At 47.9% G+C, this 22763-nt stretch overlaps 3 protein-coding genes across 11 annotated transcripts; 2 read left to right on the forward strand and 1 right to left on the reverse strand.

Annotated features, from left to right (window-relative positions):
- Positions 1-129: 129 nt before the first annotated feature.
- Positions 130-11603, forward strand: LOC308229676 (scaffold attachment factor B1-like). 4 transcript variants are annotated; one of them, XM_080633853.1, is made up of 21 exons: positions 130-425; positions 1460-1547; positions 1738-1817; positions 1900-2106; positions 2505-2567; positions 3110-3137; positions 4041-4539; positions 4970-5019; positions 6550-6650; positions 7234-7383; positions 7479-7555; positions 7674-7813; positions 8158-8249; positions 8619-8725; positions 8849-9142; positions 9389-9526; positions 9981-10023; positions 10420-10541; positions 10654-10766; positions 10855-10927; positions 11229-11603. In XM_080633853.1, the coding sequence occupies exons 1-21, from the start codon at positions 237-239 to the stop codon at positions 11356-11358; spliced, it is 2784 nt and encodes a 927-aa protein (XP_080489979.1). In that variant the 5' UTR covers positions 130-236; the 3' UTR covers positions 11359-11603. The 4 variants fall into 4 exon arrangements, with proteins under 4 accessions (XP_080489979.1, XP_080489981.1, XP_080489980.1 ...); XM_080633855.1 differs by having other exon boundaries at positions 10876-10927; XM_080633854.1 differs by having other exon boundaries at positions 1753-1817.
- An 870-nt stretch (positions 11604-12473) lies between these two features.
- MICOS13 (mitochondrial contact site and cristae organizing system subunit 13) lies at positions 12474-14733 on the reverse strand. Its single transcript, XM_080634300.1, has 4 exons — positions 14664-14733; positions 13645-13801; positions 13203-13254; positions 12474-12675 (listed from the first exon to the last, which is right to left on the reverse strand). Exons 1-4 carry the CDS (start codon positions 14690-14692, stop codon positions 12578-12580), a joined length of 336 nt encoding a protein of 111 aa, XP_080490426.1. The 5' UTR covers positions 14693-14733; the 3' UTR covers positions 12474-12577.
- A 71-nt stretch (positions 14734-14804) lies between these two features.
- HSD11B1L (hydroxysteroid 11-beta dehydrogenase 1 like) lies at positions 14805-21497 on the forward strand. Of its 6 annotated transcripts, none has more exons than XM_080633909.1 (8): positions 14805-15054; positions 16536-16714; positions 17029-17159; positions 17729-17840; positions 18086-18177; positions 18519-18612; positions 19164-19524; positions 19760-20308. In XM_080633909.1, the coding sequence occupies exons 2-8, from the start codon at positions 16630-16632 to the stop codon at positions 19929-19931; spliced, it is 1047 nt and encodes a 348-aa protein (XP_080490035.1). In that variant the 5' UTR covers positions 14805-15054; positions 16536-16629; the 3' UTR covers positions 19932-20308. The 6 variants fall into 6 exon arrangements, with proteins under 6 accessions (XP_080490035.1, XP_080490036.1, XP_080490034.1 ...); XM_080633910.1 differs by lacking the exon at positions 19760-20308 and adding an exon at positions 21000-21497 and having other exon boundaries at positions 14811-14941; XM_080633908.1 differs by having other exon boundaries at positions 14811-14941.
- Positions 21498-22763: the final 1266 nt, after the last annotated feature.

Raw genomic sequence — 22763 nt, forward strand, 5'->3', positions numbered from 1 at the left:
GAGCGCGCAACCGCGCTCCGCCTCGCCCCCGCGCGCATGCGCCAGAGCTGTCAACCGCGGCTCCGCCCAGGCCGCGCCCACCGGCTCTCCCAGCCCCGCCCCTCCGCGGCTGCGTACTGCGCGCCTGCTCCCCCGCCGCGCCTCGGCCTGTCCACCATCTTGTGCCGCGATCTAAAGGTGAGGTGTTCGGTTGTGCTGCGTTCGGCCTCTCGGTGGAAACATCGAAGGGCGCCTTAATGGCGGAGAGTCAGTCAGCGGCCGGGCTAGGGGACTTCACATCCCTTGGTGCGGCTGCGGCTCTGGGCTCAGAACCCGAAACGCGGCGGCTGAGCGAGCTGCGGGTCATCGACCTGCGCGCCGAGCTCAAGCGCCGTAACTTGGACAGCGGCGGCAACAAGAGCGTCCTCATGGAGCGGCTGAGGAAGGTGAGGCGCGATCGAGGCGGGGGAAGGGGGCGGTGGAGGAGGAGGGGGGAAAAGGAGGTGTCATCCGGGTCCTTTGTCCCCGGCCTGAGGGACTGGGCGCATGCGCGCGCGGGGGCCTGAGGGAGCGCGAGCCGCTGTCCTCCCACCCGCCGGTCCCCTCGGTTCCTGTGTCCAAACCTCGCCTAAATCCATCTTTGCCGCCGTTCCGGAATGTAATTTCACATGTTTCCTTAGTCCAGACCAACGGGAGTCGATCCTGATCCGTTTATGGGTTCTAATAGTCCCGCAGGTTGAGAAGGAAACAGTGTGTGGCGTGCGCCCGAGTTCCTGTGGTGGTCCCTCCCCTTTTTACATGCTTTTAAGCTTATCTAGTGAATAAAGAGCGTTGTTGACAGAGGAAGGGAACTTTGCTCCTCAGCCGGAGCTTTATGTGGGGTTGTGTGGTCAGCACTTTGCTATGGAGTGTTTCCAACGGCTGCCTGGCGGGATGACATGGGATAGGGTGACACACTAAGGTTTCTGAGTGAAAATCCCCCCAAAACAGGGTTTAACCTGAGTAGGCAGGTAGGTACCACATGGATGGGGATGAGGAGGGAGAATTGGAAGGGTAAAAGCGAAAGAAAACTCACGGATTGTGGTAAAGAGAAATTAGTAATGTTAAAAAGGGAAAGACAAACTCAGGAGGAAAAGAAACCCACTCAAGGAAAGCAAGTTATATCAAAGGAAACAGTTGCTGGCTGTCATTGTGAGCGGTGCTGAATCTCCAAGTCATAGCAGCCCCACCAGTTCCGTTGCTGTGCATGAGATCGTGTGGCCTGGAATATGCCTGTGGTCAGTCGGAGCCACTATCCCGGCTGTGCCCCCTCCCAGCTTGTCACACACCCCCAGCCTGCTTGCTGGCAGGACAAGAGGAAAAGTAGGAAAGGTCTTGACACTGTGAGTGCTAATGGCAGCCCCCCTGTGTGAACAGCACTGTTCTCAGCACAGATCCCTGCACTGTTGTGCACTGGATGTGATGCTGCTGTCTTCCACAGGCTATCGAGGAGGAAGGGGGAGATCCTGATGAAATTCCTGTGGCCTCCGAACTGACCAACAAGAGAACCCCAAAAAGAGCTAGTAAAGGTATGACAAATACAGCCCCTTTGGTTCCAGGTAGCTAAAACTCAGAGTCCGATGGTGATTCCTTCTGTTTCAGTACTGAACTTGTGAGTCAGAGTTTTAGTCATTACTGGTAGAAGCGAATTCAGTGTTAAATATGTAATGCACCGAAGAGTAGACATGTTGTGACATTTAGTGCTGTATTTCACTTCAGTGATACTATTTTTAGGAAGAAAACCTGAAGAAGAAGGTGTTGAAGACAATGGACTAGAAGAAAACTCTAGAGATGGGCAGGCAAGTGAAATCATGGTACTAAGACATCCTTTAACATTTGTCATTTGCAATAAATACACATCCACCCTTTTTCTTTCTGTAGGATGATATCGAAGCCAGTCTGGATACCTTGCAAGACATTGACATGATGGATATCAGTGTGTTAGATGAAGCTGAAATAGATAACAGCAGTGCTGTCGACTGTGGAGAAGACTATAGTCCAGATAATATCCTTGATTCTCTGTCTGATAATAAAGACAATGTCGAAGCAGAAATGAAAGAACTTCCAGATCAGCTAACGGAAAATGAGGTGAGATCTTTGTAACCTTTCAGAAGGGATTTAATAAGTATATGGGCATGTGAGTGAGTTATTTCAGTGTAATACAACATGGGACAATGGAAAAACATGTTCTGTGCAGTAACCACAGGAATGTGAAATAAATTTTTCTCTCTAAATGAGAGTAACTTTGATATAGACAATGTCATGTTGAAATGAAAAGGAAGGGTAACTGGGGAAAGGTATTAATCATCAAGAATACTTACATTGCTCCTCATTTGTGGGTTACAATCTGAAGGAGCAATTGGAATCAGTCAAATACTGGTAGGTATTTCCTCTGTGATTGCTGGGGAGAATTGCATGCAGTATTTCAGCAGAAGTGAACGTTACTTTCTGTAAGAAGTGCTGTAATTCCTCTTTTACTCTTTTAGGAAGATTATGATGAAATTGAAAACAATTTAGATGCCGCTTCTTCTGATTTAATGGAAATGAAGGTAAATGAAATACATAGGTGTGTTTCAGATTGTTCTTGTCAGTATTCACTCTAAGAAAACATGACCATAACATGAAATGGGAACAGAATCCAAGACATATGTGGTCTTGCACAAGATGCAGTCTGTTGAATGAGAACCCCCTGGGTCTTGGCCCCAGTTGCAGTCAGCTAGCAAGACTTCTCCCACTTTGTGGCAAATAAAAATGGTCTTGTGCTGTTAATTTCTTTCTGCTGCTGATTATATAAGGTAGCAGCTGGGTTTGGTTTTTGCTCTGCAGTTGATGTGGTACATGAAAGCACTTTGTCTCTTTAACATTCCAAGTTAGATTGGAGAATGCAGTTATGGCTGATGTTTTCATTTGGCTTTAATGTGTCAGAAAAATTAGCTAAGTTCCAGTGGATGGTGACAAGTGCTAAATGTAGTAGGTGAATTTGTGTAGTTTTCAGTCTTGGGATGGGATGGGAGGGTGTGATCAGTCTGTGATCTCTGTTACCAAATACATTTCATAAAATCCTCCTTCTGTATTTTCTTTTCCCACACAGAAAATGGAGAAGCTACACTTGGAGCCAGGTACTGTTAAAGAAAAACATATTCCTGTCTTTTCAACTAATACTTTTTAAACCATTAACTATTAAAACCCCAGGCAAAAAAACCATAAGTTGCATTATTTTTATGATGGACAATCCAGATCATGCAGGGTCATAGAGATTGGAAACCCAATCATATCCCCAGATCTGTGAAGTAATGCTTGTCATCTTTGAAATATTCCCAGTGAAATGAAATGGTTTAAAAACCTGTTAAGCTACATAAATGGATTTAGAGAAGTTAATCACAGTTTAAAAGCTAAAGATTCTACTTGTAAACAGATCTTGTGATATTGCACACACCTAAAACTCTGTTACTAAGTAAAGAGGCAGTGAAAGCAGTAAAAAGATATTGTAGGGCATTAAAATGTAAAGTTTAGTTACTGGATACAGAAGAAAGAAGAGAGTTTCTTCATGGAAATTTCATACAGATACTTTTCACTTTCTGGACTGCAAACACACTCATGCACCATCAGAAGATGCCCAGTTCTCATGTTGGACTGTCTGCTAAGAGAATTTCACAGAAATTTAAAAATTGAACCCTCAGTGTCTTGATACGTTCAGTTAAACATCTGGGACTCTGGAAGCTAACTAGAGAAGAAACAGAGCTGAACGATTGCATGAAGAATATCAAGGATGAGCCAGAAGGTTGTTAAAATCTGTTGGGGGCATTTTTCTTCCCTGTTAACACTGTAGGGCTGATTGGGTAGTGTGTGAGACAGCAGGTAGGGTAGCTTGTAACACTGTGTACACTAGGGTTTTCCAATCTCTGTGTAGCTTAGAAGTTCTCTTGGTGTTAGTGTGGCAGCCATGCCAGTTCCACGTTTGTGATTGCTGTATTTCCCTGGTGATTAAATCTTGTGCCATTCTATTCCTGTTAAATCCGTAGAAAATGAGAAAATACTCGACATTTTGGGGGAAACTTGTAAATCTGAGCTACTTAACGAAGAAACTTCCGAAGCGGAGCGGCCGCATGCACAGGAAGCCAGTAACGTGGTGCCAGGCAAGAGGCTGGCAGAGGAAGAGGACGCTCTTGGTGGCGCTCAGGTGGAGGAAGATGCTTTAGATTTGGACAGCAAAGCGGCCCAAGCTATGGCAAGGAAGGAAGCAAAGCGTTTAGTTGTAGCGAAAGGGGAGACAAGTGAACAGACAATAGAGGAAGCGAAGCCGGACTCTGACTCTTTAGTAGTAGAGAGCGTGAGCGATCAGAGTAGCAAACGCTCCCCAGGCCTGGAAGCCTCTAGTGGGGAACCAGCGAGCAAAGGCGCAGGTCCCGAAGCCAAAGATAGCAAAGAAGATGCCAAGAAAGCAGAAGACAAAGCTAATTCAGAGGAACCCCCTGCTACTAAAGAGTCCTCAGCCAGTGAGGGCGGTGATCAGAAAAAGAGGTTTGTTTTTTCTCCGTTCTAGACCAGATCTTTTTGTCATGGCTGGGTACGTGACGCGCATAAAGCTGTTTCCTTCAATTGGCCACCGAGACTGATGAAATTGTAGCCTATTCCTAAAGAGTCTGTTTTATTTCTCCATGGGCAGATTTTGTATGTTGTTGGTTTTTAAACACAAAGAGGGTTTGATTTCTTTTCCTTCCTCAACCTTCAGAGGTTGTTTTCTTAAATTACTCTTATTTGTAAACGTCTCTGTAAGTCTTTTTAAGAATCTGACTTCATTACTTCCTGTCAGATTTCTTAAATCAAGTATACAAAGGTGTGTTTTCATTTGCAACATATTTTCTGGTAGGTATTTAATTTTAGCATTTTTCATAAGTTCTAGTGAAACTCTTTTCTTTTGGACCGAAATAACATGGTGTTTTGTCTTTAGCCCCGGTGAGGAGGACAGAGATGCAAAGATAATACCAAAGGATGAGAAAGGTAGGTTTCTTTTAAGAAAACAGAACTTCAGTGCTTGCTTGGAGAATCTGGCTTTGTCTTGGATGGGCTACTTCAGTGGAAAAGCACGTTGCAGTTGTTAAATACCATAAAAGAGTCACTTCTTTCTGTTGATTTTTAAATGCTATTTATGCAAAAAACCACCCAGTTTTCCTTTTATGCATTTTCTAAGAGCATCTGTCACAGCCTTTTGTGTCTTGATCTTCCAAGGTAGCTGGTAACACATGGCAGATATGTCCTGCATGGCACTGAAGAGTCTTGCTGACAGTGATTAGTGAGTCAGGTGCCGTCCTCAGTTATGTTTGCTTTACAGTTGGGTTTCTTCAGAACTTCTTCTGTTTTGCTGAAGTCATTTGGAATCTTGTCTTCATGTGTTTAAATACCACAGAAACTTCAACCTTAATATTGTCTTCAGGTTAGATTGATGCTATTAAATCTTTGTCCACACAGATCCTGTTCATGGTGCAAATATGCATCATAACCAAGATGAAAATGCCTTGATCAGCACTGTCTGCTGCTCCTTCTTTTCATTATACTTCTTCCTTTTCATACATGAGGCTGCTGAGCCTCTGCAGCTCATCCCACGTCTCTGTTCCCTCCTACCTGACCAGGGCAACTGACTGCTAGCATTCTCTTTGCATACTGCAGGCTGGTAGTTCAGCACTGTAGGTGTAGAAGTTCCTACAGTTCCTGTCATAGTCAAGAAACTCATTATTAGTTGTGTCTGTCCACTGGACAAGAGAAATTTGGTTTTAATTGAGATTTACGTCACAGGCTGAACTCATTGTCAGCTGCTTCTTCCAAGATCTGGGGTTATATGTGTCTGTAAGCTACTTCACAGTTCCATTGGGGTCTGTTTCCCTCTTGCTGACAGTCTGGAATCTTTTATTCTCTTATTTCAGAACATTTAAAAGGTTTGTACATGGTGTCTTCTGCCCAAGGATTTTTTGTGGACTGGGAAGACTCTCCTTGAAGTCTGCATTCCAAACAGCCTTCAGGAATTTGGGTGTCTGATAATGTCCTTGTCCCTGTGGATCTGTCTCCAAAGGATCTTTCTAGTGTAGATGTCAGATTTGTTAAATGTTCTTGTAGCTCTTAAGCAGTTGGAGGAAGCTGGGTCTTCCCTGTAACTAAAGTCACACACAGGCTCCTACCCCAACTGTGGAATCAGTGTGGGCAAAAATAGGAAAGGAAACTTCCTTGCTTTATGGTGGATGTCTTCCCATGGTTAGTCTGCATCTCATCAACATTGCTTTGAAGTCAAGGAGTGCAAGACATAATAACCTGCTGCATGCATCAAAGCTTGTAGTTCCAGCTTCAAGTTTTTGCACTTTCAATACTTCTTGCCTTCAGGAATGTGAATCCTGAAGGGAGAATGTTCTGCGTGTCATTTCATTTGCTTTCTGATATAAAAATATGAGAGACTTGGTGGAACTGCTCCTTTCTAAATTCGAAGTAGTTGTTGGAATAACAGAGTTTTGGAGGTTTGGGTTGATCTGTTTTCCTCTTCAGGTCGCACTGCCAGTGGTTCTGGTAGAAACTTCTGGGTGAGTGGCCTGGCTTCCACTACCAGAGCTACAGATCTGAAGAATCTGTTTAGCAGATATGGGAAGGTAAGGGTTTCTTTTCATTTGAAACTGTCTTAACACTTCTTAAGCTCCTGACACTGAAACTACCAGTGAAAGGAATGAAATGGTCAAAAATACTGTGTGGTAGCAAGGAAAAAATGGCCAAAGTACATGCTGAATGCCCACTCCTTCCTGCTGTCACTCGCTTCCAAGCAGAGAAAATGCAGTTTATGGGCCCTGGTTTGTGAGAAGGCTCCTGCAGTTGTTTATTAATGATAAAGCAACTAGCAAGTTAAATGTCCCTGTCAGATGAGAAATGGAAAGAGTTAAGTTCAATAGAAAATTAATGTCAGAGACAAATACAGATTTTTGTCAAAACTTTGAAACCTATTTAAAGATTCAGCACATTGGAATAAAAGAAACCAGTTTGTGCAACAATCTGCTACTGAACATTGAACTACTGACAATGCCTCCTAATTTAAATGTGACTTTTACAAATAGGTACCAAAATGAAGTGTGGCATAGCTTTGAGTCTGCCTGAAAGCCATGGGACTAGTAAAGCCTTTGTAATGTTCCTTGTGACAACACTTGTGCCTTGGAGTGTGAATCCCTCTTTTCTTTTGGCAAGGTGGTAGGTGCCAAAGTGGTGACCAACGCTCGCAGCCCCGGTGCTCGCTGCTACGGCTTTGTCACCATGTCAACAGCTGAGGAAGCCACCAAGTGCATCACTCACCTCCACAAAACAGAGTTACATGGGAAAATAATCTCTGTAGAAAAAGTGAGTACTGGTCCTCAGAGATATCCCACTACCACCACATTGTACAAATGATCGAGGCCACATTCTCAGCTGATGATGTGCAAAATACATTTCAGGCCAAAAGTGAACCCGCTGGGAAGAAGCTGAGTGATAAAAAAGAAAATGAAACAAAGAAAGAAACAGCCACTGAGAGGTACTGTTCTGGAAATCCTCTGTCCAAAGGTGTTTGCTGCTTTGTTTTGGTATTGCTAGCATTCTCCTTTCATTCCTGCCTCTGTATTAGTCTAATCTAGACCAATATCTCTCTATAGACCTGGCAGCGCTAAAAAGGATGAGAAATCTGACCAAAAAGATGATCCTAAAAAGACAGAAGACAAAGATGAAAAGGAAAAAAAAGAGAAAGAGGAACTGAAGCCAGGCTCATCAGATCAAGCTAAAACTATTAAGTCAGGTAATTTGGCTATTCTGTTTTTCATAGAGTAGAAAATGGTGAAAAACGAATAATTCATTGTAGGTGGTTCTTTCCCAAGAACTGCCAATGCTCTGGAATTAGTTCTGGTTCCTAATGGGAAATCCAGAAGGTATGAAGAGGTGGAGGGGAGGGAGTTTGACGTTGTGTTGTGCTCAACAGAAGCACTTGAATAGGTGTAGTGGAGAATGGTTTTTGAAGAGAGAGTTAAATGCCTGTCTTGACATTCTAGAGAGCACAATGTCTGGCATAGCGATGAGTAGGGTTAGTTATGTAGTTTCATTGTTCTTTTCCATGTCTTTCCCCTCAACCTCTGATGGATTTAGGAAGTAAAGGAACAGAGAGAACAGTAGTAATGGATAAATCCAAAGGAGAACCTGTTATTAGTGTGAAAACATCAACTACATCAAAAGACCGAGTAAGTCAAGTTTCTGCATGGGAAAGATTGTCAGTCTCCCTTAGAAACAAGCACTGAATCCTGCCAAGTGACATGGAACCTGCAGTGGTCTTACTGGTTTGTCCAGTTGGAGTTACTAAAATGTGGATTTAGATGGTAATTAGTAAAATACCTTTTGTAGAACTGATACCATTCAGCACTGAAACCCCCCCAAACACATGTGGGCAGTAGCACTGGTATGGTGTGTCTGTAACACTAAAAGAATAGCCTGTTTGAAAAGAGAGGGGACCTGGATCTGGATGAGTGGAAATGGAGCTCAGTATTGCTTGGGATAGTTGTCCTTTTGTAAATGCACTCCATTGAGTTTCTCTCTTTCAATATCAAATGCAGAGCATCAAGAGCCAGGATCGCAAATCAGAGAGCAGGGAGAGACAAGGGATTGTGCCATTTGACAAAATCAAAGCCCAGAGGAAGATGAGGGAGGCAGAGCAGCGCCGGTAAGAGCAGGGGAATGCCTTAGGTGCTTCCCTTCCCTGGCTTTTTTTCCTTTTCTTTTTCCATTCTAACCTCCTTTCTTGGGGAAGTATCAGATGTGTGACCTTCTGTGTGTGTTCAAACAGCACCCGGGAACGCCGGGAGAGGCAGCAGCACCTGCAGACCATCCGGGAACGAGAGGAAAGAGAACGTCTGGAGATTGCTCGGGAGAGGCTGGAAATTGAACGGCAGCGTCTCGAACGGGAACGGATGGAAAGAGAAAGACTAGAAAGGGAACGAATGCACATAGAGCATGAGCGGAGGAGGGAACAGGATCGCATCCAGAGGGAAAGAGAAGAGCTGCGGCGTCAGCATGAGCAGCTGCGCTACGAGCAGGAGCGTCGCTCTGCCATGAGGAGACCGTATGACATCGATGGCAGGTAAAGCCAGCAAGAGAAATGGTGTGAGTGGAAAATGCTGCCAGGTTCTGGCTCATCAGCCTGTGCTATAAAAAGTTCTCCATGTGCTCTCAGCGTCCATCTGTCAGCAGCTGGTGATGGCATGGACATGAGCATGTTTAATAGCCCCAGTTGGACTATCTGCTCGAACTCCCTTCTGCCTTGGAATGGGAGAAACAGTACCAAAAGTGATTACCTTTACTAAAATGAGCATGTTCCTTCTTTCAGGAGAGATGATCCGTACTGGCCAGAGGCAAAACGAATGGCAATGAATGACAGGTACCACTCAGACTTCAGCCGCCAGGATCGCTTCCACGACTTCGACCACAGGGATCGTGGCCGGTACCAAGACCATTCAATAGACAGGTTGGTGTCTGCCCTCCATGGTGTTCCTTGGAAGACAAAAATAGATTTAATGGTACATTTTCCTGTCTTTACTTGTGTGTTTGGGTTGCATTTCAGTTTGTAAGTGTGGCTTAGTGGCTGCAGACTTCTTACATCCCCATGAAGAGCTCTGTCCTGTGCTATGAGTTAAGCCTTCTGGCAGGCTGGCTTCAAGTGTTCTGCTTGCAGAGAATCCTAAATAATATTGCAGGCACCTGGCATCTTCCTGAGAATATTCTGGTTTGTTATACCTTGGGTTCTTCAGGAATCCAAAATGTGACGTAGTCTCCATAACTTCCAGCTCTTTGTGCCTTTTGTAGATGATGTTGGCACTCCATGGAAGCAGGATCTTTCACCTGTGTTGTTATGTAGATGGATTTTTAGAGGCTGCTGGATGTTTTACTACCACAGTCTGATTGTGATTGTCTGTTTGTAGGAGAGATGGATCCAGGACAATGATGGGAGATCGGGATGGACAAGTGAGTTGCCTTATAAAGCTACAGAAACAACTTCACTTCTTACAACCTGGGTTTCTCTAGTGTGTGTCAGACAGAACAGTAGTTAAGAATTAAGTATCTTCTTGACAACCAGATTGTCTTGTTTGCTTTACTAAGATGAAATTTAGTTCAATGACTAAGCTATGGAGGTGGTCACACAGTGGAAGAACTTGCATGGGGAAGCTGTGAAGATACTCCAGACCTGATGGGAGACTTGTTCTGGATGGCCTGCCCTGGCTGATCCTGCTGGGAGTGGGGAGGTTGGACTAGATGATCTCCATCCTGAATGATTCTGGGATGGAGTAATGACAGCTGAGCAGCTTGAAACAACTGAAAAGCCTGGTTTGGGCAGCCTTGTAAGTGGTCTTTGTCTTTCAGCACTATCCAGATGAGCGCCATGGAGGACCAGACCGTCACTCACGAGATTCCCGGGAAAGCTGGGGTAGTTATGGATCTGACAGAAGGATGAGTGAAAGCAGAGGGATGCCCCCCCAGTCACGGTCAGTGCACTGAACTGCAGATCTGTTGGGATTTTGCTGCTTTCCCTTTAAAAGTCACAACATTGTGTGTGCTCTGGCTCATGTGAGAAGGATGAATTCCACTCTCCCACAGGGATGGACGGGACTGGGGAGATCACAGCCGCAAGTTTGAAGGACATCAAGATCGTTCGTGGCAGAGCAGTGTGGATGGAGGGATGATGGGGCGAGATCATGAGCGATGGCAAGGTAAGCTGCAGTTGTGCCGTGTAAAGCAGGAAAGACGGGCACAGCTATCCTTCGGGATGAAGGAAAACTTACTGCTGTGGAGTTAAAGGAAGCATTGGAACTTTTTCAGGTGGAGGTAGAGGCAGACCTGGCCATGTGATCCATCGTGGAGGCATGTCAGGGTAAGAACTTCAGAAAGAACAAAGGGTTTTCCTTTGAAGGGGCATCTCTTCTACTTAAATTGGCCAAAGAAACATTTAATGTGAGCATCAGTTACCTGATTTCTTTAAATGTCAAGGACTGATGAAATGCTCCCATGGTTCTAATGTTGCTGAAGAGTGAAAGATCACACCAAGAGCTGTAAGAGAACAGCCATTCTCTCAACCTGGTGTCACCAATTCCACCGAACCATTACAATAGCCATTCTATCCCCATCATATGAAGAGTCACAGCTGCAATTAACGTGTCTGAATCCCTTTCTAGGCGTGGAGGTTTCATGCAAGGTGGCAACCAAAGTCAGATGATGCACGGAGGAGGAATGCAGGGAGAAGGCTTTGCTGGCCAGGAGAGAGCAAACAGACCCAACGACCCTCGTTTCAACCGTCGCTACTGAATGTCTTGTTTTTAACTCAAGGTGGCAACTGAAATGAGGCTGTTCCCCAAGGTTACCATTCATTGTAACTGGTGGGCTACTCTAAGTGTCATTTTTTTTAAGCTGCTACCATCTTATTTCACACAACCCAATGTGAACTCGTTTGTTTTGTAATGTGTTGTTCATATCCCATTTAAAATGTTTGTTAATGAAGCATTCCATTTTCCATAAATAAAAGCCAGTTTACAGGTAATTGTTTTAATAGTCCCTGGAAACCTGAATTGAGTCAGTTGTGTATTAAACCACAGGGGTTTCTTACAAAAATGAAGTACCAAAACTTAACTACCCTATGTGAGGGAAGCAGTGGTCAAAGTTTGAACCTGGCACTGCAAAACTGACTTGGAAATGGACAGGACATCGTTCTTCAAGCAGCAAATGCAACTTCCCTGAGTGTAAGAAACCCTTCTGCAGGCTGCAGCCCTGGAGGCAGTTCTCATCCTTCAGCCAGAATCATTCAGATGGTTTTAAATGTCTGTTGAAGGAACCAAAAGCAAACAAGTGATTGTAATACTGCTAATGCCCACTTTACTCACTGCCCTTCGTGACTCTGCAGCTGGTGGGAGGCTCAGCAATGGAAGGACAACTGCCAGCCTAGCCCCAACCCTTCTGGTCCTTAAAATGAAACCAAGTGAAGCACAAAACCTCTATGCTGAGAAAAGCAAAGTTATTGCAGAGGTGGACTAACCCTCCTGCCTGAGAAGCAAAGCCTGGTGTGGTGCAGCACTCAGCCTACTACAGCTAATGCTAATCTCCCATCACAAACTTACCAACACCCTTCTATTACTGTCATCAACAAGTACTGCAACTAGTAGTGGCTACTCCCAATTGTGTTAACAAGTCACAGAAGCAGCTTTCACCTCACTAACATGCTCTGGCAGAGGCACTCCTTCCTCAGCTTGTATTGTTACCTCTTGTTGGCTTGGTTTGCATCAGAGGGTGTTCAGGAGTAATACAACCAGTTCAGTTCAGCAGCTTCAGAGCAGGGGCTGCACTTCAGCACAAGGCCACCACTCCATGACCACTGGTGAGAGCACAGTTACCCCAGTCCTAGGCCAGAACCAACCCAGATACAAATGGAAATTCTAAAGTCTTTTATTGTAGCCCTCCTGAGGGCTGGACTCGGCCTCATCCCACAGCCAACATGGGATGGAGGGAATCCCATCCCTGGAGAATGGGGACGCTATTTGACAAGGTCCTTCACGTACTTCCAGCCTTCTGCAGTGTATTCGCAGGCCCTGGTAGGAGCCACGGACAAGGCAGACATCACCACTCGTACTCCTGCAGGGAGAGCAGAGCACAGTTATCCCCAGAGCATCCTTCAGGCCACATTTCCTAATGTTACTCTAGCATTGGAGATCTCTTTAAACACAGAAAGCTCTAGCTCCATCTCAGAAGCTTTCAAGCACACAGCCCTGAATGATTCTTGGGTTAGGTTTTACTGCTCAGTAGCACTTGGGACATAGGGAAATCCCAACTTAGGACCTGTGTAAGGGATAGACAATTGAACCAAAGGACTGAGCTAAGTTCCATTGTATTTCCAGCCCTGCCATGGGTGATGTTAGACATGTCACAGTATTTGTGGACTGTGTTCCCTCACAATTAGATGAAATCAAGTCCGAAGTCACTCAATGTGTCAGTAGCAAAACCTGGAGCTTCCTTAGTCCCAACGCTCCTTCCACCAGGCTGGAACATCTATCACCTCCTTCCCCATCGTTCCATTTAGCACAGTATTGAAACAAGACTGATATAAACTATATCCCTCTTGGCCCTTGCTCCTTTCACAGTTGGGTGAGAAGTTATTTTACCTTTATTCCAAGAATCGGAAGGGGAAAACTCAAGTTTTGGAATGGGTGGGACCTAGAAAGAGAGAAGAGAGAGAAAATATCAGCACTCAAGGGGTTTAGCTTATAACAGGATCCACATCACCTTGACGTCAGGTCTCAAAGACACTTGGGTGCCTACTCTCCATGAGTCTCAAACAGGATCAGACATGAGGCTTAAAGCTGCTTCTTCCCCCATTACAATGCAGGGCAAAAGGCAAGACTCCTGAAAACCCATCTCTGTGGGTGCCTCCTTGTCCCTCCCCTACATTTCAAGTTTCATCCTCCTTCCATTTCAATCCTCACGAAAACATCTTCAATGCTTCAACAGCACAATTCCCACCGGCATCACTGGAACTCCAATATCAACCCAGTGTTCTCTCCCCCTCATTCCGAGGACATGGTTGTGTGGCTGCACAGCCCTTACCTCCCAGCCTGTGTAACTTATCCACTCCTGGATGGCTGGAGGCAGCGCTGCTTGAGCTTTCCTGAAGGCTTCAGCACCTTGTGTGCCACTGCCCAGCAGCCCCTGGTCGTACGCCACATACACAGCACCCCCAGCCAGGCCTCCTTTGATGACAAACCTGGAGGGATCCAAAGCAGCAACAGTTCAGCTCCTGTTATAACTATCAATGCATCTCTCAGTGACCACCAAAGGGAGGTATTGATAAATCTGAGGGTCACCAATATTCCAATGGCTCTTGCTGTCTTCACAGAACACATGGGCTGGGTTGAAGGGACCTTAAAGCTCCTCCAGCTCCAACCCCTACCACGGGCAGGGACCCCTTCCACTGGAGCAGCTTGCTCCAAGCCCCTGTGTCCAACCTGGCCTTGAACACTGCCAGGGATGGGGCAGCCACAGCTTCTCTGGGCACCCTGTGCCAGCGCCTCAGCACCCTCACAGGGAAGAGCTTCTGCCTAAGAGCTCAGCTCAGTCTCCCCTCTGGCAGGTTCAAGCCATTCCCCTTGGCCTGTCCCTACAGTCCCTTGTCCAAAGCCCCTCTCCAGGTTTCCTGTAGCCCCTTTAGGCGCCGGAAGGCTGCTATAGCACATATATGTATAAAACGTGCAGATAGAGCCATCGAGAGAGGCAAGAGAGAACCAACACCCAAACCCATGCACTCCCGAGTGTTTGGGGAAAGAGGATTTCCCCGTTCTCCATCCTCCCCTCCCGTTCTCCCCCTTCCCCCGGTCCCTGTGCTCCGCGGCTGCTCCCTCAACAGCCAAGCGCTGCCGAACCCACCGGACACACGCGGAGCCGCTGCCGGCGGAGGCCGCGGCGCCACACGGGGTCAAGGGCGCTACAAGGCCGAGCCGGGCGCCTGGACACGGGCCCCGGGGAAGCCCCCGGGCGCGGTGAGCGGCGGCTGCGGGGAGCTGCGGGGCCCGGGGCGGGAGGGGGACGCGAACCCTCGGGCCAGAGCTCCGCGGGGAGCGAGGACTCACTTGAGGACGGGGACGAGCCTGGCGGCCATGACGGCGGCGGCGGGGGGGCGGTGGGAACCGGTCACGTGGCACGGGAGGCCCCGCCCTCCCTGCGTGGCGCCATGGCAACGGGGCGGGGCCGCGCTGAGGGGAGCGGCTGAGGGGGCCGCGGGAGCTGCGGTCGTGCCCTGTCGCGACATGTCGGGAGCTGGGATCGCGCTGCCTCAGCCGCGCTGCTTTCTGCCGCCACCGCCGCTTGGCCTCTGTGCTGCGGAGTGAGGAGCGCCGGTTACCCCGAGGTACGGCTCGCTGCGGCGGCTGCGATCAACGCTGCGTCTCCAGGTTTAATCCTAAGGCAGTCCCCACAGGTTCAAACCAGGCCGCGTGTGGTGCTTTGTGCACCTTGAAGCAAGTAGGAGATGGTTTGGAGTGCTGCTGCTGATAGGGAATGCAATGAGGATGAATAGAAATGAAATGGAAATAGAAACCATGTGTTATCAAATCTCATTCTGCTTTTAACTTAAGCTTCAAGATCTATATTAGAACCTTTCAGCTATTCAGCTTCACACTTGTCCCTATGTGTTCCCTGTGTGTCTTCTCCAGGCCACACTCCTGCAAAGAATTCAGGCCATGCTCATCTCTGTACCCTGGGTAAGACTGGGAATCCCATTCCCTCACTAAGCATTGGCCATGTACTGCTATGCTGCCCCCAAACAACCTTAACTGTGTGCAGAACAAGTGAGATTTGCAGAAGACACCTCCCAGAGCTGTGCAAAACCTCCTCTATTCACTGCATTCTGGCTACTAAAGCGTGTGTGAAGACATCGGCCATCACAGAGAACCAGCCTGGTTAATGGTGCTTTGCTTGGGAAGGGGGTGCTGCTGGTGTCAGGAAGTTTTGGTCCCGACTCAAGGTTTGGTTGTGCCTTTGGTGGGACAAATCCAGATGGAAATCCCTCACCTCTCCCCCTGCCTCGTCCACCACCGTGTAACGCAAGCATGAATGATTCTCAAAGCGTGGCAGGGCACATCTGAGTGTGATTTGTGAGCTCCCTTTGCTCTCTGTTGTTAAGTCTTGGGGACAGCTGCAGGTAACATTCTTTTGGACAAGAGAGGATCATTTATTCATTTTACTGTTCAGATTGGGTGTGTTTTTAACATCAAATGTACCTGTGAGAACCTGAATGCAGCAATGCAGAATAGTGAAGGCTCTGACTGTGAACTTAGACTTTCAGGTCCTGGTTAAAATGAGGACCTGGTGCTGGCTCCACAAGTGCAGTGTTACACTGGGGCCAGGCATTTTCCAACCCTGTTCTATGATTCTACCTTGGGTGACCTGGTTTAGTGTCTGGTGTCCTTGCCCATGCAGGCGGTTGGAACTGGATGACCTTAAGGTCTTTTCCAACCCAAACCATGCTATGATTCTATGATTTTCAGGGTAATTCCCTCAGTCCAGTTCATTTAAGACACACTGAATGGCACAAGGAGCTGTCTTGGAGCAAGTGGAAGCTGAGGAAAGACTTGTTGAGCAAGGGAGGAAGATAAATGAGATGATTTTGGGAGCTCTTCTGCTTCCTGCCCTCTTTGGATCCCTCCTCTTGTACAAGAGCAGGTTTCAGTCTCTCCAGGGTTGCTCCCTCTGGACAAGGGAGTTGCACTGCATGGCACAGCCAAGCCCTGCCCTTTCTTGGGCACATGTGAACCATTCCCAGGACTGGTGTTCCCTGCCTTCCACAGGGAAACAACAGCTTTGCAGCTTCTTATCAAAGTGCTGATTGTCCCTGTCCTCACTGTCTTCCAGTCCTGACAAAGGTGGCTCCTGGTGGACTCTCAGTTCTTCCCAGCTCCTCTCTGCTGTACAAGACACAGAAGGTCTTTCCATGCCTCTTACAGGTTGGCTTCCAGCCGCAGAGGAAGGAGATTGCAGTATTTGAGCTGGAGTGCTCAGCTTCAAGGCTTCACTTCGCTCTTCACAACGTGAAGGGATATGAAGCCCGTTGGAAAAGTGCTTTGTGCTACAGCGTTCGTAGTTGGGTTCCTCGCTGTCTTCTGGAAAGATTCCTTTAAGCCAGGTAGGCTCAGCAGTGGGGTCATTCCAACCTGGAATGGAAGTCGCAGGAGAGAAACCCTGACTGGTGGTCTCATTCCTGCCCTGAGTCTTACCAGAGCTGGGAGCTTCATTCCCAGAAACAAAGAGAAGCTTGAAACAAAGAGGAAGACAAAATGTTCTAACAGCATTTCCAAGGGATCCTGCTGTCTAGGGAGGGGGGAATGACATGTGCTTTGCCACGTACACCCTTCTGCTTTAGAGCTCTGCCAATAGTTAAGGGCAGCTCCTCTGCTGCTTCCTTCATTTACTTCTCTTATTCTCTTTCCCATATACAAGAGAGGTTGTCTGGTGCCCGTGTCCTCCTGACTGGAGCCAGTGCTGGCATTGGAGAGCAGATGGCATATCATTATGCCAGATTTGGTGCTGAAATGGTTTTGACTGCTAGGAGGGAAGCTGTGCTGCAGAAGGTAAGAACTTCCTTCTAGGAGGGAAGACAAAGAGATGTGCACTTGTACCAGAAAACCCCAGCAACACCAACAAAGCAGTTGTCAGTGGGGTAGATTCTCCTTCAGAGCTGCTGTTGAACAAAACCAGCTTAGTTACTGGTAGTGTTTCAGCAAATAGCTAAGCTGGGTGTCATTACTGGGCATCTTCACATCCTCAGCAAAGGAGCTATGGAAGATGAACACTGCTAGAGCCTTGCTAGGTATTTTGGAAGAAAAAGAACTTAATGTAAAGCCTAACCCTTATTCCAGCAGAGTTCTCCTGAAGAAGACTGTCTTTTTCAGGTGAATCTTGATCCTTTTCCGAAGTAGAGTGAATCTGCATCCTGCTAAGAGTCTGGTTAAACAAAGTCTGGATGCCAAATGAGCTCTCAGTGGGCTGAATAGAGCAAGATTTAAAGTGTGTTTCTGTTCAGAATTGTCTCTCACTGACGTGTGGGATGGGGAAACCCCAGTGCCTTAGTGTCCTTACTTGGGTTCTCCCCACTCCCAGTCCGTGGTGTTTAACCTTTGGCTTTGTGTTCTTCTTCAAGGTGATGGAGAAGTGCCTGACACTTGGAGCAAAGAAAATATTTTATATCCCTGCAGATATGTCAAACCCTTTAGAGCCTGAAAAGGTGGTTCAGTTTGCTGTCCAAAAGCTGGGTAAGCATCTGGGCATCTCTTTGGCTTCCAATATACAGACAGTTCTCATTCCTGTAGGAGCTTCCTGCTTCAATTTCCCCATGTTCCTTGCTGGGAGGGATGCTCCGGACTGGGGGGTGTGGGGTTTGGGAGTTCCAGCCTGGGTGTAACTGTCTTTTAGCTGCTTTTCATGATGGAGGAGAAGAGTGTGAAGAAAGGACTGGTTGGGGCTGGCCCCTTGCTTTGAGTGCTTCCCCTGTCCACAGGGGGCCTGGATTACCTGGTGCTGAACCACATTGGCATGACCCGTTTCGAGATGTGGGATGGAGATGTGGAGTACACCCGCTGGCTCATGCAGGTGAGGTTTCCCAGCAGGAAGAGCTCACTTGGAACTGTGCGAGTCTGGCTTCTCCTGGGATGGCTTTGGGAAACTCAAAGGCAAATTCAAGTCTGTAGCAATGGTTGAGAACAAACCTTTTCTTTCATTGGTGTTTCAAGTGGTTTCAAGGCTTCATTACTGGTTTGCTCCAGTGTTGTATGTGTATGTGTAGAAATGTCTGGGAAGAACTTTGCTTCTCTCCTTCCTTCTGTCCTTCTTATCTCCCATGAGCCCAGGGATTGATGAAAGCTGCTTCTGGCTCATGCTGACCTTCCCTCCAAACCCTCCTGCTTCTTCCACATCTACTTTTCCCATTCCAGGTGAATTTCTTCAGTTACGTGACACTCGCAACAGCAGCTCTGCCCACCCTGGAGAAGAATCGAGGCTCTCTGGTGGTTGTTTCTTCCCTCACAGGTTGGTGGCTTTAACTGCCATACCATTGGTCTTGTGGACATGGTGGTTCCCAATACATTGTGTTTCTCTGTGTCCTTCAACCCCTCAACCCCTTTTCAAGCTGTGCATTTTATAGTAGCAAACAGGACAGTGGCTGCTCTTGTTTTCTGGAGCCCTTCTTCGTGTGGCGAAGAAACTTTGCTCTTTGTTCACCATGTGCCCAGATCTGCTTCCTTGGCTCCTGCCCCTCACAGCCAGGCCAATCCCTCCTGTGTTTCTGTCATCTTGCTACTCTAAAACCTTCTGGCTTTGGCCATCAGGAGGCTGCTGAGTAGCTGCACTGCCTGTTTGGGATGGAAAAGCAGGAGAAAGGCTTCAGTGTGCACTCCAGGGAGCTGCATCACCATACATTCAGGCTGGTCCCTGCCCTGTGTCCTGACGGGCCTTGGTGTCACGGTCCATGTGTTTGCATGTAATGGGGAGGGAAGGCTGCAGCAGAGCAGCACACGGGGCTTTTTAGCCCAGTGTGGGCCTGGTTACTAAGTTAAAAGACAATTCCTCCCTTTCTCCAGGAGGTGGCTCCTGTGCTGGGATGTGCTCCCACAACCGGCTGGAATTGCCTCAGTGGCTGTTTGTAACTAGAAATAGAGGGAAACTCACCCAAACCGAACATGGGTCGAAGATACAGGATGATCCAGATTCCCCCTCCATGGCACCATCCTCCTTCCAGCCAGTCTCCTGGTGTTTTCCATTCTTTTCTTTCCCAGGGAAAGTCCCCACTCCCTTCACCACTTCTTACTCTGCCACCAAGTTTGCCCTGGATGGATTCTTCAGCTCGCTGCGCCATGAACTCTCCATGCAGAAGAAGAACATCTCAGTCACACTTTGCATCCTGGGCCTGATCGACACCGAATCGGCCTTGGAGAGCACCAGGTACATGTGGGGAGGAGGCTGGGATGGAGCAAAACCTGCACCACAGCCGCTTTATGGTGGGGTGAGCATCCATTTGGATGTGTAATGGGATGAGTTCATCTGTTGGGTGCATTGTGGGGGTTCTGTGTCCTCCTCCACATGAGCATGTAGAACGCTGGGGGAGTCAGTGTGCACAGGCACAACCCCTGCCATGGGCTGCCTGGCTCAGGGTGATGCTCTGGCTGTTTGCTTCCAGGGGGAAGGTGTCTTTTCCTGCTTCTCCTGCTCCTGATGCTGCGCTCGCCATCATCCGGGGGGGAGCCATGCGTGTGAGGGAGGTTTTCTACCCAGGCTGGCTGCACCTCCTGTGCTGCCTCGGGGTGCTCTTCCCCTGTGACCCCATTCTACAGAGCTTCTACAGTCCTTAGGGAGGCCCAGGCTCCTCTCCCATCCCTTCTAATCCCATTCCTGTCCCAATGGTGGCAAAGTACCATTAGCTCTTTCCATAAGACTCTTCCTGGGCTCCCTCTAATCCTACCTCAGCCATGTGTTTCTCCCAGTTCACTCCATCTTAGTCCTCCACCATCTCCCCTCCTTCAGCCTCACTTCATCTCTGGTTTTACCATTTCCAGTCTTCCCTCAGCTCCAGCTTTAACCTCGGTTTTACAGCAGGTCCTGGAATGTCTGGGCATTCCTGGGCCATCCTCTTCCACCACTTCATGGTTTTTGTGGATTCTGTAAAACTTCTTGTTTCTTAGAAATAGAATTTTCATGTGGATTTTAATTAAACTATTTTTTCTATGGGTGTTGGTGTCACATGTTGGTGCTTCCAGGCGGGGACCTGGCCTCTGAGCACAGGCCCTGGGATAGATGTTTGCTCTTGTTAAATCAGCTCTTCCTTGCTCTAAGTGCCAAGATGGGTTCATGATTCCTGCATTAGAGAAAGAACACAGAGGGAATTCTTCCGTAACACGTTATTCCTAGGAATACGTGTCATGGCAGCTAAGAAAAAGCAGTTTCTGCTTGAATCCTCCTGGGCTGGGGCTGGATAGAATCTCCTCCATGAACTCCTCAGTGGCTCAGAGGATGGTTATGGTGTTGCTCCTTAATCCTGAAGGAACTTTAAGGAGCTTTGAAAACTGAATATTGTGTAGGAACAGGTTAAAAGTGTTGGAATTGATTGGAATAGCTAAATACTGCTTAAGCCCAGGCCTAAAGTAGAGTATGGAGCTAAGGAAGTTCTTCCCTGTGAAGCTGGTAGACAGCAAAGCTGTGGCTGCCCCATCCCTGGCAGTGTTCAAGGCCAGGTTGGATGGGGCTTGGAGCAAGCTGCTCCAGTGGAAGGTGTCCCTGCCTGTGGCAGGGATTGGAGTTGGATGAGCTTTAAGGTGCCTTCCAACCCAAACTAGGCTGGAATTCCATGATCCATCCCCTGTGAAAGGCTTTGGAAGTGGCCACACAGTCCGCTCAATGCAGACGCGCTTCCCTCCCTGCAGGGCTTTGCTGAGTGTCTCCCGCGGCAGCACCAGCTCAGAGCAGCTCGACCAGGATGTTCTTTACCAAGTAAAACTTTTATTAAATAAATTTAAGATCTTTTTTTGACCAGAGTTAAGGAATTTGACACTGACGAAGCTTTAGCGCAACATCGTCCAGTCCCACCAGTAACTGCGAGGGAAGAAACGCTCTTTGAAAGCCGCTTGGCCCAGGATGGCCCAAAAAAGTCCTTTTTATTCCCCACTTTTGCACTTGTTGGTCCTTTTTTTTTTTGTGTGTGTGTGTGTGTATTTTCTTTTTTTTTTTTTTCCTTTTTTTTTCTTTTTTTCTTTTGTTCAAAATTAAATTCAGTTTAAACCTCAGGAAATTCCTTGTAGCAGAAATAAAGTCCATTGTACAAATCACGTCCGGAATAGATGTTAAGTATAAAAATGGTATTTACAATCAGTAAACATGGACTAGAGGAACAGGAGCCTCGCACGGCCCCACTCAGCTCTCAAGGGAGAGGTGAAGGTCCAAACAGTGCCACAAACACAAGGGCAGCTGGAAGGAGATGACTCGAGGGTCTCTGATGTCCCCGTAGCGCACTTCAGCATCAAGCATCACCCCTTCTCCCCCCTCCCAGCCCACCCCCTGAACGCAGACACACGCACACACACACACACACAGAGGAATGTTCTCAGTACCTTATCAAACTAGAATAGTGAAGCTAATCATTCCCAAGGTTGGGATTGTTGGTTTTTCTTTCCTTAGTTTGGTCGGAACAGAACGAGACTGGTTGAAGTTGGTCCAGGGTTGGGCCTTGTCCATGGTGACACCCCCTTCCCCAGGGGTGGTTGGTCCAGCTCCAAGCTGTCGGTCTGTGCTGGAGTGTCTGTGGATGTCGCTGTTTCTATGGAAGCGAACATGGGATCTGTCCCCGAAGGGAGAAACCAGGATGGGAACAGCCCATGTGGCTGCTCGGGAAGGTGCAAGAGGAGAGGCCTCTGGCTAAATCCACACGGAGAAACTGTCCTGGGGCGCCTGGAATCGGAACTGTCCCGGTTCCATCCGCACAGGGAGGCAGTGGGTGGGATTCTGTCCCTGTCTCCTCCTGCCTTGCTCAAGAGAGCCACGACCACATTGTGCAGAGGCAGCGCAGTTCCTGCAGGACAAGGGCCTGTGTTCCTGTGCTTGCAGCCTACCCCGGGAGCGTCAGGAAAGGCTTTGGCACCAAATCCCAGGAGCTTTGTCTGCAGCAGCCCTTGGAAAGGTCAGAGCTCTTGAGATCCTCTAACCAGGCTGGTGCTAAGGTCGGTGGATGAGCGACTCAAGCCGAGCAGCGGTGCTCTAATCCCCGAGGTATGTAGTTCTCTTCCTCCTTGCTTCTCGCTACAGCCAAGCAGAGACGTTCCCGCTCCATGTCCATCCAAACAGCCTCCCAAAGGAGGAGCAGCGCCGGCGGAGGAAGACCCCCGCAAAGGCAAGCCCTGAACTTCCAATCCCTCGTGCAAGGAGTCAGTCTCTGAATGGAAAAGTTTGGTCCTGTGAGCCACTTTCATCAAAAATAGAGGCTGTATATATATATATTTCTATTTCTCTGGGAAAGGGGCCGGGAGACGGGGCAGGAGGGATGAGGGACGCTTGGTCCATGTTCTCCAGGCCCACCCCGAGAGGCAAAGCTTCGTGCCCCCCCGGGGGCTGCCGGGTTTCTGGTCCCTTTGCTCTGCACCACGGGAGCAGCAAATGTGCGAGTCCGTCGTGGCAAGAATCTTCCTGCTGGGCAG

Source organism: Psittacula echo, assembly GCF_963264785.1.
Source record: "Psittacula echo genome assembly, chromosome: 24".
NCBI classification, from domain to species: Eukaryota; Metazoa; Chordata; class Aves; order Psittaciformes; family Psittacidae; genus Psittacula; species Psittacula echo.

Coding starts and splice junctions, on each gene's coding strand:
- HSD11B1L (XM_080633909.1), top strand. CDS start 16,630: ATGAAGCCCGTTGGAAAAGTGCTTTGTGCTACAGCGTTCGTAGTTGGG. Junction 16,715..17,028: donor GAAAGATTCCTTTAAGCCAG/GTAGGCTCAGCA, acceptor CCCATATACAAG/AGAGGTTGTCTGGTGCCCGT. Junction 18,178..18,518: donor ACACCCGCTGGCTCATGCAG/GTGAGGTTTCCC, acceptor TTCCCATTCCAG/GTGAATTTCTTCAGTTACGT.
- MICOS13 (XM_080634300.1), bottom strand. CDS start 14,692: ATGGCCGCCAGGCTCGTCCCCGTCCTCAA. Junction 13,255..13,644: donor TAAGTTACACAGGCTGGGAG/GTAAGGGCTGTG, acceptor CTCTCTTTCTAG/GTCCCACCCATTCCAAAACT. Junction 12,676..13,202: donor TTCCGATTCTTGGAATAAAG/GTAAAATAACTT, acceptor CTCTCCCTGCAG/GAGTACGAGTGGTGATGTCT.
- LOC308229676 (XM_080633853.1), top strand. CDS start 237: ATGGCGGAGAGTCAGTCAGCGGCCGGGCTAGGGGACTTCACATCCCTT. Junction 1,818..1,899: donor AAAACTCTAGAGATGGGCAG/GCAAGTGAAATC, acceptor TTCTTTCTGTAG/GATGATATCGAAGCCAGTCT. Junction 9,143..9,388: donor CCGTATGACATCGATGGCAG/GTAAAGCCAGCA, acceptor TCCTTCTTTCAG/GAGAGATGATCCGTACTGGC.